This window comes from Schistocerca serialis, chromosome 9 (genome assembly GCF_023864345.2).
Source record: "Schistocerca serialis cubense isolate TAMUIC-IGC-003099 chromosome 9, iqSchSeri2.2, whole genome shotgun sequence".
Taxonomy (NCBI): domain Eukaryota; kingdom Metazoa; phylum Arthropoda; class Insecta; order Orthoptera; family Acrididae; genus Schistocerca; species Schistocerca serialis.
This window is the reverse complement of record NC_064646.1, coordinates 445,840,546-445,854,725: the sequence shown is the minus strand read 5'-3', so window position 1 is coordinate 445,854,725 and position 14,180 is coordinate 445,840,546. Positions and strand designations below refer to the sequence as shown.

The 14,180-nt window shown below is 42.4% G+C and overlaps 1 protein-coding gene across 1 annotated transcript in view; it reads left to right on the top strand.

The window, feature by feature from the left end:
* Positions 1–14,180, top strand: part of LOC126419143 (fatty acyl-CoA reductase wat-like) — a 166,725-nt gene that overhangs the window by 70,892 nt on the left and 81,653 nt on the right. Inside the window, 1 exon segment of the mRNA XM_050086253.1 lies at positions 11,819–11,928. Within this exon segment, the coding sequence (XP_049942210.1) occupies positions 11,819–11,928 (110 nt within the window).

Below are 14,180 nucleotides of genomic sequence, written 5' to 3'. Positions count from 1 at the left end.
ATAGGAACCGACAATTTTTCAGGCGCCAGTTCAAAAATAATTACATTATAAACGACAGGACTATCGATAGTTAAACCAGACTACCTGTAGTGACGATAGTACAGATACTATCGATTAATCAATAGATCATGGATGTTTAAGTAACACTACTTTGCTAGAATTACAATGTCATCGGCAGACCTCAATTTTTTTTTTCTTCTCCATGAATTTTAATTCCTACTCCAAATGTTTCTTTTGTTTCCTTTATGCTTGCTCAATATACAGAATGAATGGCATCGAGGATAGGCTACAACTCTGTCTCATTACCTTCCCAACCAATGCTTCCCTTTCATGCCCCTCGACTCTTATAACTACCATCTGGTTTCTGTAAAAATTGTAAATAGCCTTTCGCTCCCTGTATTTTACCCCTGACACCTTCAGAATTTGAAAGAGAGTATTCCAATCAACATTGTCAAAAGCTTTCTGTAAGTCTACAAAAGCTAGAAACGTAGGTTTGCCTTTCTTTAATCGATCTTCTACTGTAAGTCGTAGATACAAAAATATAAAATATCGACTTCATTTGCTACATGTCGCCGGCCGGTGTGTCCGTGCGGTTCTAGGTGCTTCAGGCTGGAACCGCGTGACCGCTACGGTGGCAGGTTCGAATCCTGCCTCGGGCATGGATGTGTGTGATGTCCTTAGGTTAGTTCGGTTTAAGTAGTTATAAGTTCTAGGGGATAGATGACCTATAGTGCTCAGAGCCATTTGAACCATTTTTTTTCAACATGTTGTGGATGTTAATAAAAACAAAGTATTATATACAGGGAGGCCCAGTTAAACGCTTTATTACATATATCTCTGGAACAAAAATAGATAGACTTTCACTGCTATGAACGTAAGGCAGTGGCTCATGAAAATAAATGCTATGAGACGTTCTAAACGTAAGCAAATATTAGTCTCAACACAATTTCATGTTTTTTTTTTAAAGACATCCAATATTATTTCTTAAGCGATCAATAACATGGAAAATCACAAAAATACCAACACTGGTTGCGTCGCAATACATCAACTGTCAACTGTATCACGAGAAATTGCCTGGTGTACGTCACCTTTTGTGCAGGTGGCAGGACACAGTAGATACTGAAGTATATGTTCAACAGTCTGTTATTGCCCACAAGGCTGGACTGTGAAATAGAAAGTGATAAAATGGATCATGTACCAAAGACATAGGGTTTTGGAATAAGTCATTAACGATCTAAGAAAGGGGAAATCAAAAGGTTATGACAAAATGGTAGCTGAAACTGTAAAGACATTAGGTTATGAAGCAATATTGTGGCGAAAAATTGTTAAAGCTTCATGGCTATTTGTTGGCAAACTGCCTTTCTGCACATGTGTCGGGTTCTTCGGCCGACGTCTGATGATTTTTCTGGCGTTTCGCCAGCGGCTGGCATTGTTAAAGCTTCACCCTCCATCGCTGGTGGCGGACTGGAGTTGATATGGCGGCCGCAGATTATATGTACCGCCGTGTCAACGTCCAAGGGCTTTTCCGTGGTCATTTCCGGTGTGGTTCGGCCCTTGTTACCCGCAACTGTGCTTCGCTGCAGCACGGGAATCCAGGACCGTTCACCTTGAGGCTTTCTTATTTCTTCTTTAAATTATTCTCGTGTTTGTGTGTTTCTATAGCTTCTCTGAATAAGCGGGTGTCATAGCTTTTTTATGCAGCAAGAACATCCGTGTCAGCGAATTTAACTGCGTGGTAAGTCTCACACATCGCGTGCTCTGCCTCCTGAAATAGCTCGTGGAATGGCAGCTTCTGGTAACAGCTGGAAGGCGACGCTGTGGGCAGTCCTCTTAGTTCAGTGGTGGGCAACTTCCTCATGGAACATTTCGAAGCACAGCCACTGGACTTCGCAGCTTATAAACATAAAGGTGTGGTATCTCGTACATCGACGATACCTTTGTTGAGAGGAACCATAGTGAGGAACAGTTCTGTGACTTCCTAAGATACTTGAACGGTCACCACGCCAACAGAAAATTTAATGGAGGTAGAAAAGTACAAACAGCAACCTATTCTGAATGTGATGTTAACGAGGGATGGTGAAACCCTGGGACAGAGAGTGTATCGAAAACTGACACACACAGACCAATACGTGCACAAACTGCTAAAACACCACCCGAACCAGAGGAAAAGACATGATTAATACCCTCGCAACACGTGAAGTAGAATACGTGAGCCGCAGCACCTCAGTCTCGAGATACTACACATTGAAAGCGTTCTGAGGGCAATGGATACGTCACCATTTACATAAGAAGTGTCACAGAGTCTAACATCCCGCGAAGTGACACAATGGAAAAAGAAATATTGGTTACGGCCTTTCTGCCATACATTCCGTAAGTAACGGGCAGAATCGCTCGTATATTGCGTAAACACGGCTTAAAGACTATTTATAAAGACAAGAAAGATTAGAGAGTCTTAGATCGACAAAGTGGAGGGTCACAGAACATAAACGGCATTGCAGGTTGATGCAGGTGGAGAAATCGGTCGTGGCTGAGCATGCTTTGTGTGAGACAGACCACATGGTGAAGTTCGCTGACAGAAGTTCTTGCCATAGAGGAGAGATGTCACATTCACTTGTTCAGAGAAGCTATAGAAATACACAAAAATGAAAACACCTTCTGTAGGATGAATACTAATTGTGTATAATAATAATATGTTATTTGAGGTTGTTCAAAGCAGAGATCCACCAGAAATATAGTTACAGGTTTTGTGAACATTTTAGAGACTTTTACACGTTAAGCCACAATATTCGGAAACAGCAGCATCCGAACAAGGAAAGCCGGCACGTGTGTCGTCATTGATCACGTTTCTGCCCAACTTGGGAAGGCCGATGACCAGAGGAGTTAGCGTAGCAGCAGTCAGCACTTCGCCAGATCAACGACCAAGCAGACGGGCAATGCTCCCAAGGAGAACAACAACCAGCGCGGCTTGCACATCAGCGGTCAGTGCTTCAGGAACTGTCAGCATACTGAACTCGCGTGTGTGATGGCCTGCCGATGCGGAGGAGGACGACAGGGCAGTGCCCGACCATGCCAGCCTTGAGAAAACCTAGGAAAACCGGCACGTGTGTCGACATCGGTCACGTTTTTTCACACCGTGAGAAGCATAGATCAACGACCAAATAGTCAGTCGCCGCCCTAGAAACATTGCGACATTGGTAAAACACCGAATAAATGTCTCCAACAAACGGGGATGAGAAGGTCGTTTGAGGGGAGAAAGAAGAGACGAAGAAACGTCGCCTGGACGGACAGACCGATGGTTAGTCAGCGGACGTCATACTTCGCTGCAACGACTTAGACGCTACGCTGCTCGGCAGGAGATGTCAGTACCGGGCCCATGAGTCAATGCAGAAGATGCCATGGCAGAGGTTACCAGAAAACAGTTTGTGTGGTACTTACCCAGGTGGCTGGTGAGATCGAAGGGATTATGGCGTCACCAAATGAGTCACCTGTCAACCTAGAAGCCGATGGACTCCACCAGAAGACGCCGAACCTGAGGGTCCCTGGTTCGATTCTGGGACGGACCACTCCTCGCCACGCCTTTGCCACATTTTAATAACGCAACGAGTTAATTCGCAAGGAGAAGACCGCGCCTCCGCCGCAATGAGTCACGGGTACTGAACGCAACACGAGCCGTCTCCGTATCAGCGGTCACTGGAATCTGCCACCTACGACTCTGCGCCGCACCGCTGCCACGAGGAATTAAGCGAGTTAAACACGTCGTATTATTCTGTTTATTAAAAGGAGCTTATGCTTCAATAAATGACTGTTCGTGGAACCACCAATGTTTCTCTCACACCTCACCCACTAAGCCAAGTGCAGAACCTATTCAACCGCCCGCAAAGTTTCGCTTTACCTCCCGCCATCCCAGACAAAATAATGACCTTCGCTCCCCTCTGCCACTGCTTCTCAATATCTACTGTCGCTAAGCTCCGACCAGCTACACTTCAACAAGAAAGCTGAAACCCTCAATGTGAACGGATCCTAGGTTCCGGTAGCAGCGAGCGAAATGAACTGGAAATGACAACGGAAATGACGTTGGCAGGTACATATATAATCATCAGCCGCGAGCTCGGCTCCAGTCCACCACCAGCAATGGAGGGTGAAGCTTTGATAATGCCAGCCATTCTTGCTGACGAAACGTAAGAATATCATCAAACAAACGTTGACCGAAGAACCCGACAGACAGAAGCCAACAGACAGTTTGTGAATATCGAGGCTAACCAACTGTCTCAGTGGAATATATCGCAAGGTCATTTAGTTTAAACTATTCCAGTTCCTTTATCAAAAACTACAAACCAAAGGAAGCAAAGAATACAGGACAATTAATTTCATGTGCCCCATAACAAAATTCGTATGTAGCCTCCTATGTAGAAGGTTACAAAAAAACTTGAGGTAAACATGGTGGTGGGTCTGTTTGGATTCAGGAAATGAAAGCAAACTTGAGACGCTATTCGATGGCAGAGAATGGACAGACCAAGAGTGAGAAAGGTTATCAGTAACATGTATACATGTTATGATGACTGGAAAAAGACGTGTGGCAGATGAAATGTATATGCTCAGTCATTAAGTCTCCCAACAACTCATTGACGACTTCGGTGTCCCAACCGTTGAATATTCTAAAAACAATAGGGAATAAATAGTCTACATCCACTTGTCAAAAGTCAAGGAAAGGAAAGTATTGTTTAAATGATACCAATAGTAAATGCCACATATTAAAGTTTAATCTTATTTAAAATAAGTGAAAAATACGTACATGGGTAGACACGGGATAACCCACCTTATTAGCGCAGAAGATGGAAGACACGATAGAAGTGAGCCAGCGGTCATAAAATAATAGAAGCAATTTACATTTTCTTGTTTTATCAAACGAATAACGCATACATAATTGTTAGAGCTTTCGTGTCCACTTGCTGACAAACTACCTATTGGCTTCTGTCTCGGGTTCTTTGGCCTACGTTCATATGATGATTTTACTGACGTTTCGCCAGCACGAGTGGCTGGCATTGTCAAAGCTTCACCCTCCATTGTCGGTGGTGAACTGAGACCGAGTTCGCGGCCGCAGACTATATGTACCTGGCGCGCCAATGTCCGAGGGCTTCTCCGCGGTCATTTCCGGTGTGGTTCTCCTCTTGCTACCTGCGACGGGCGTTCGCTGCAGTACGGGAAGCCAGAATCCGTTTACATTAAGGCTTTCCTCTAACTTGTTGAAGCAGTTCGCGTGTTTTTGTATATCTACAGCTTCTCTGAACAAGCGCGTGTTATAGTGCTTCTCTACAGCCAGAACTTCAGTGGCGGCGAATTTTATTACGTGGTCGGTCTCACTCAGTGCGTGCTCTGCCACGGCCGATTTCTCCACCTGCCCCAACCAGCAATGTCGCTTGTGCTCTTTGATCCTGGTGTTGATTGATCGTCCAGTCATTCCGACATAAACTTCTCCGCATGTGCATGGTATACGGTACATTCCCGACATTGCAAGTGGGTCCCTTTTCTCCTTTGACGATCTAAGACACTCTTTGATCTTCCTTGTCTGTTTGAAAATCGTCTTTACGCCGTGTTTGCGCATTATACGGCCGATTCTGTCCGTCACTCTGGGAATGTATGGCAGAAAGGCCGTACCCGACATTTCTTTTTCTGATTCCTTACTTTGCCGAGTGTTTGGCTCTGTTACACTTCTAATACAGTTTGTGGAATACCCATTGCTCCTCAGAATCCTTTCCAGGTGTTGCATTTCGCGTCTGAGTTGCTGCGGCTCACATATTCGTCCAGCTCGCGTTACTAGCGTATTAATCAAGCCTCTTTTCTGGCTCGGGTGGTGAGATGATAGTTTGTGCAGGTATCTGTCCGTGTGTGTCGGTTTTCGATACACGCTGTGTCCCAGGATGTGTCTCAGAATGTGTAGAAACTTTTGATTTGAAATACAGACCGCTGTTATCTTTCATGGGAAATCTGCGTTTTACAATTTCGGCTTAAATGAAATTCTTGTATATGTAATTAAAGAAGGAAACGTGCACATACGCGCTAAAGCTAAGCTCTACCCTTATACGAATAACGAAAAGATGTATATTTTATAAAGAAACATCTTACGGAGTTGGCTCAAGTAGCCTGCTGTAGTCCGCGAAATATGTTGAAACAGACTGTAAGGACAGGATGCTGGTAAAGGAAGTCTGCACCAGACAGTGGTGGTTTAAGACTGGCGACGAGTATTGGCTGACACGAGTATTCGAAGAGGTATTATACCAATTTGTTATTCCTCATGAATACTTTTCAGTGTTTGTATAGAGAAATTAACGTACAAGGCATTAGAAGAAACAAGATCCGTACAATCAACTGGAGAAAGGCTGAAAGTATTTTATGGAGAGAATCAAGCAGGGATGGTAGAATCAATCGATGTACTATAAATTGTAAGACAGGGTCGTTACACTGGGGACTGAATATGCAGTGAGTTCATATGTAGGTATGATCTCCGAGATGAGAATCACCATATGTCAAGATTTCGTGAAATCATCATTCGAAGAAAACCAAAGAAAAATTTGGATTAGTTATCAAAGCTCTGGGAGAAGAAACAAAAACTTTGAGTTTTACCAATGATGTCGTAAATCGGTCAGAGAAGCTAAAGACTTGGAAGAGCAGTTGAACGGAATGGACAGTGTATTGAAAGGTGCATATAAGATGAATAACAATAAAATCAAAACAAGGATAACGTATTTTAGTCGAATTATGTCAGGTTATCATTAGGAAACAGTTTAGAAAACGCGACAATTAAAGTAGTAGATGAAGTTTGCTATTTGGGCAGTCAAATAACTGACGACAGCAGAAGTAGAGAAGACATAAAAAGTAGAGTGGCAATGGCAAGAGAAGCATTTCAGGAGAAGAGAAATTTCTTAACATCGAATATAGACTTAAGTTATAACACTACAACAGCTACTGCTATGCCATAACCTTAAAGTAGGAGGCAGGTCGTGAAATAAAACTATCTTGTTAAAGCAATTATGGTATAAAGCAAGAGAGCAGTGTTACCCTATGATAGGAATTTTGTTATGTTGACGGTGTTGTACCTAACGGAGGTGGCTTATCGGAAGTGAAAGTAAGAATTACGTAAATATTCAAACAGTAACAAATAATATTTTACCTAGTTGCACTGTTTAAAGAATAAAGAAAACGGTCGCTAGCCTACTTAGTCAAGAGAATGATTGACATTCTCGTTTAAGAAAGCAGTTATGAGTAACTTTAAGGGACAAACACAACCAATTTTTTGCCACACGCGAGTGCAATGAACTCTGACACCTGCATATGTTAACGTTAAGTCTGGAGTTGACAGAGTTGAAGAAATTATTTGCATAAATATAACAGATAACAATATACAATATTACTTTCAGGACTTATTCAAACTGAATGGTCTTTATAACATTACTATTAATATACAGTGTAGAATCACAAATTGAACAAAGGTTCAGTATTACTTTTCAAACATTTTCCTAGTTGACACAAAATTGTAAATGTAGTTCATTGCAAAATTATGAACTGGTCACAGGTTAAGTCTCTCTCAGTTAAATACTATTTAGAATGAAAGTTAAATGGAATTCAATAACAGGGCACTTCCACTATCATTTTAATAACGAAATTATTGTTTTCATAGATAGTGGTCTTTTTGTTAATCGTTATCTAGCATGAGCACAATAGACTAACTGTTGATCCTGTTACACCATTAATATGTACTTTTAATACACAAGGGGAGTCCAATATTGTACAGAAGTTCACTTGAATAGGAAGAGTAATTGAAACTTGCTATAATTAAGTAACTTTGTGCAATTGAACTACTTTCAATGGAGGGGGGGGCCTTGATCTTGACCACTGTAGCAGAGCATACTAAACACACTTTCAATACACTAAAGAAACGAGGTATTAGTTCTCAACTCTTACTGCAGTAGAACACAACTTGACATATCTGTAAGAAACTGGCTCACCTTTTGCGATTTGCAACAAGAGCAATGTGATCATTTACTAAGCAAAACTTTACCATCCTCAGTTTTAAGAACTTTTAATTTTGAAATTGGCAACAATATATTAATAAGCAGTTTTAATAGAAAAATTATTCTCAGCTAGCATCATGTACTTTAGCTCACTCTCTTGCCACATTAACTTTAACTTTCTTTCAACAAAGGACACTCGGTCACAATAGTATTGTGATCGCCTCCCAGTTTTGGTTACTGATAATTTAATACCAGTGTCTGAGTTTAATTTGCACAGCACTGAAGATCTGATATCAATAAAACATCAATATTACGGCCAACGCTGACCTTTCTTTTCATTTTAATGCGGAAAAATACTCTCCTCATTGCATGCTATCATTTGCCAAAATCTTGTTTCGATATCTCAGACCGTTTATGATATGCGAGGGATTTATGAATATTTCATTCTGGCTTTTTCACTGGCGTCTGTGTTCGTGACGGAGACCTTTACACATTCCATTCTCTGGATATAGTGACATCCTTCGAGGTTTAATGAAGAATTCAGTATGTTATCTAAACTTTATATGCAGCAACATATGGCCAAAACACACACCAAATCCAAATTTGTAGCGATCCCTACAAACTCCACGAATTTCTCACAGTTGTTTAGCTAATACCAAATTATTACAATAACTATGATCATTAACGAAATAATAGGTAATTCATCATGAAGCTGACGAATGAAGCTATAAGGTGTGTGAGACACAGAGTTTATTACCGTATAGTTTCTCTAAAATCGTTTGAGAAAGACTGCAGATCAGCCAGCTTGGGCGGCTGACAGGTTAAGCGCCGAGCAGGCCTGGCGTTATCTTCACATTCTGACGCGTTCAACACATCCCGGCAACTACGGTTTCCTCCATTCGTTCGCTACTTAACTGTCAAAAGTCGCAACTAATTTTAAACGCACCATAATTCAATGTTCCAGGATTCACAGTGTTAACAGTGTGCCGAGAGTACCACACTTCTGGTATTACTGTTCACCACAGACAACGCAGTAGCCGACGGCCTTCACTTAACGACCGAGAGGAGCAGTATGTTTGTACAGTTGTTAGTGCTAATAGACAAGGAACAGTATGTGAAAGAACTGCAGGAGTCAAAGTGGGACGTACGGCGAACTTAACCGTTAGGACAGTGCGGTGAAATTGGGCGTTACTGGGCTCTGGCAGCAGGTGACAGATTTTTTCCTAGCACTGTGAGGTCGCCTGCACGCTCCTGTCCTGGGTTCGTGACCAGGTCCGTTGGACCACAAACGACTGGAAAACCATAGCCTGGTCAGATGAGTCCGGATTTCAGTTGGTAAGAGTTGATGCGAGTGTTCGAGTGTAGCGCAGATCAAACTAAGCCATTAACCCAAGTCGTCAACGAGGCAGTGTTCAACCAGATACTGGCTCAATAAAGGAGTGGGCTGTGTTTAGATGGAATGGACTCGATCTTATGGTCCAGCTGAACCGATCATTGTCTGGAAATGGTTATGTTCGCCTGCTGGGAGAACATTTGCAGCGAAACAACGATAGAATTATTGTGGATGACAATGCACCATGTCACCAGGCCACAATTGTCCGCGATTGGTTTGAAGAACATTCATGATTTGGCCAACCAGATCGCCCGACATGAATCCCATCTAATAAATATGGGACATAATTGAGAGGTCAGTTGGTGGACCAAACCCTGCGCCGGCAACACTTTCGCAGTTATGGACGGCTATAGAGACAACATGATTCTTTTTTTTCTTTTTTTTTTTTTTTTTTTTTTTTTTTTTTTTTTTTTTGCAGGTAACTTCCAACGGCTTGTTAAGTCCGTGCCACGTCGAGTTGCTGCACTACACCGGGTAAAAGGAAGTCAGTCGCGATATTGGGAGGAGGTACCCCATCACTGTACATGTCAGCAGGGTGTATAAATTTTATTGTCTCGTAACTAGAAAGAGTGTTCCTTCTTTGAAGTTCCACTGAAGCTACTGGATAAAACAAGTTCTTAGCTGAAACGTCTGTGCTGTATTATCACTTAGCAATGCACGAGATACTACCAGTTTCGCACTAATCAACGGTTCCTGACAAAAGAAAAGAAAAAAAAACACTACTGGCCATTAAAATTTCTACTCCACGAAGATGACGTGCTACAGACGCGAAATTTAACCGGCAGGAAGAACATGCTGTGATATGCAAGTGATTAGCTTTTCAGAGCATTCACACAACGTTGGCGCCGGTGGCGACACCTATAACGTGCTGGCATGAGGAAAGTTTCCAACCGATTCCTCATACGCAAACAGCAGTTGACCGGCGTTGCCTGGTGAAACGTTGTTATCATGCCTCGTGTAAGGATGATAAATGCGTACCATGGCGTTTCCGACTTTGATAAAGGTCGGATTGTAGCCTATCGCGATTGCGATTTATCGTATCGCGACATTGCTGCTCGCGTTGGTCGAGATCCAATGACTGTTACCAGGACATGGAATCGGTGGGATCAGGAGGGTAATACGGAACGCCGTGCTGGATCCCAACGGCCTCGTATCACTAGCTATCGAGATGACAGGCATCTTATCCGCATGGCTGTAACGGATCGTGCAGCCACGTCTCGATCCCTGAGTCAACAGATGGGGACGTTTGCAAGACAACAACCATCTGCACGAACAGTTCGACTACGTTTGCAGCAGCATGGACGATCAGCTGGGATACAATGGCTGCGGTTACCCTTGACGCTGCATCACAGACAGGAGCGCCCGCGATGGTGTACTCAACGACGAATCTGGGTGCACTAATGGCAATTTTTTTTCGGATGAATCCAGGTTCTGTTTACAGCATCATGATGGTCGCATCCATGTTTGACGACATCGCGGTGAACGCACATTGGAAGCGTGTATACATCGCCATAGTGGGGTATCACCCGGCGTGATGGTATGGGGTGCCATTGGTTAGGTCTCCTCTTGTTCGCATTGACGGCACTTTGAACAGTGGACGTTATATTTCAGATGTGTTACGACCCGTGGCTCTGCCCTTCATTCGATCCCGCGGAACCCTACATTTCAGCAGGATAATGCACGACCGCATGTTGCAGGTCCTGTACGGGCCTTTCTGGATACAGAAAATGTTCGACTGGTGCCCTGGACAGCACATTCTCCAGATCTCTCACCAATTGAAAACGTCTGTTCAATGGTGGCCGAGCAACTGACTCGTCACAATACGCCAGTCACCACTCTTGATGAACTGTGGTATCGTATTGAAGCTGCATAGGCGTACACACCATCCAAGCTCTGTTTGACTCAATGCCCAGGCGTATCAAGGCCGTTATTACGGTCGGAGGTGGTTGTTCTGGGTACTGATTTCTCAGAATCTATGCACCTAAATTGCGTGAATATGTAATCACACGTCAGTTCTAGTATAACATATTTGTCCAATGAATACCCGTTTATTATCTGCATTTCTTCTTGGTGTAGCAATTTTAATGGCCCAGTAGAGTAGCTTATAAAAACGAATATCATTCCGTTAATTTTAATTCACACCGAACATTGTCTCATCAGCAGCAAATGTAAGCACAGAACTCGCGAACTCTGATCAAATTTACCTCAATCAGTAAATTGTTTGAAAGTTCATACGATGTTTGTAAGTTTATAACGTTCGATTACAGTTTACCATTGTTCAGTGATATCATTAATCGCTGAGAATGCACTGGTGTTCGAACGTGTTTTTCATTATTCTTGTCCTGCTAAAATATCTGTTTCGGCAGATCTATCTTAAATTGAGCGGGGTTTCAGTAGCAATGTCTCTGTGTTTCAGGCTTATGGGTGACTGGCCCAACACATATACCTTCACAAAAGCAATCGCCGAAGATCTAATACACTCTGAAGCCGTGGGGCTACCCGCCACGATCATCAGGCCCTCCATAGGTAAGTTCAGCTGTTATATCTCCATGAGATGTGCGTTCACCTCAACCGTTATGGCAGAGCTAGAACCACGGTTCACTAGTATCTCTCAGCACGCACGTATGGGAACCATATTCCTTAGGAAGCAGAAAATAAATAAAGCACTAGTGTAACGTACACGTAATGAAGTATGTTCTCAAACAGGATGGTTGTGGAGCTCATAGAACAAAGAAGTGGCAGACGTGAGTTTTATTCCATGATCGTTTACAATTTAAAAAGTAACAAATTACACCATCACAAGTCACAATTTGAGGTAAAAGCATAACACTAAGCATATTGAAAATGAATGTTTGTCTTCATTGTTTCATCCGAGTTGTTGACAAACGAAAATTATGTTCTTCTGCATCTACATCTACATAAGATACTCCGAAGCCACGGTATGGGGCGTGCCAGCGGCTACCCTGTACCGCTACTAATTATTTCATTTCCTGTTCCACTTGCAAATAGAGCGAGGGGGAAATGAGTATATGCCTCCGTATGTGCCCTAATTTCTCGTATCTTATCTTCGTACTGGTACAGGGTACTCGCCGCCACGCACCATACGGTGGGTTGCGGAGTATCTATGTAGATGTAGATGTAGGTGTAGCTGTAGATGTCTATCTGACGGTTTATATGTTTTCTCCGTTTTGCTTTTTGGGTAATTGTTTGCATCCCTCATCCTACCCTTATTACTTCGATTTTAATTTTGTCATCACTAGTGAAGCTTTTCATAGATCATAAAAAATCATTACCGATGCTTTTAGTTGCCGTATATCTTTATTTCACTATGTTCACATTTCTCCCTCATATACTAAAGTGGCAACTGCCATGAGGTTACAAAATTTCAGTTGTATCACTTTCCCTGTTTTACTCTTAAATGTTCTTATTGCACCACAAAGCTGGTAAGTATTAGTTTCTGTTTTCTATGTATCGACTTGTCGTTCGTATGGTACGTCACTTCCTAAATATCTGTAACGGACTACATGTTCTATCCGTTTACTTTTGAGGACTATTTCTGTTCGTATTATGTGAATACCTAAAAAGGTTATGATTTTAATTTTATTTATAAATATAGTCAGATTGTAGCTTGCGGATGTCGTATTTAGTTTCTGCAAGGCCATTTGTAATTTATCGTCGCTGTCTTGTATGATACTTAAACTATCCGTGAATAACATCGCATTAATATGTTTAATCCTGAGTTTTTTGTTATGGGTTGGTACCCTTACATGGAAAAAGATAGACTCTCGAAAGTGTTTCATCGAGCCTCGGAACAATTCTACTAAAATATAAAACGACCCGGCATGAATAAGGACATGAAAAAGGGATTAATGGACTATCTGTTGTAAGGTAGTGATAATAATAATAATAATAATAATAATAATAAGAACAACTTCGCGTAGCAGAATGGCGAAGTGGACATTTTTCTATTGGGCGCCACTTCGGCAACTTGCGCGTCCTTAAACTATCCCTGTTATCCAAACGGGGAAAGGGGCCTTAGTTTAACAGTGACCTTCTCACAGATATAAAATAGAACAACTAACAATCACTACTGCATACATTTATGACTGGGAAGGAAGGTGTAACTTTCTCTAAATTCCGGGTGTGCATGATGTAATTATGATTTCACACAATTTCATCACTGTATTACTTGTCTGGGAAATCATAAACAGCATTACCAAAAGCTACTGATATAGCGAACTGACCAGCGCAGCAGCTGCAGAAGACATGCGAACTGTGGTACCTGCAGTCTGCATAGTTTCGCAGACTGCAGACAACGCCCTGTTGATGCAGCCATTGTCACTGAGAGAGACACAGCACTGGTCGAGATTCGGCAGTAAAACAGTCCAAATACCCGTCTGGCCATCCTGTGTTAGAATTTCCGTGATTTGTCAAAATCGCTTAAGTTAAATGGTGGATCGGTTGCTTTGTAAAAGGGCACGGGCGATTACCTTCCCCATCCTTATCCAATCAGAGTTCGTTCTTCGTCTCCACTGACCCCGTTTTCGACAGAAGTTTCATCTGCCTTTGTTTTATAGCCATCTTTCTCTGTCTCTTGCTATCTTTACCATCTGGTTGTAGTTCCTGCAGTTCTTTCCACTGCTGCTCTGTATTATGTTAATGAATGTTCTTTTCCGTTTAATTAGTTTCAGTGTTAGTAGTTCATTGCCAACTGCCTTGACACAACGGTAACACCGGTTCCCGTCACACCACCGAAGTTAAGCGCTGTCGGGCTTCGC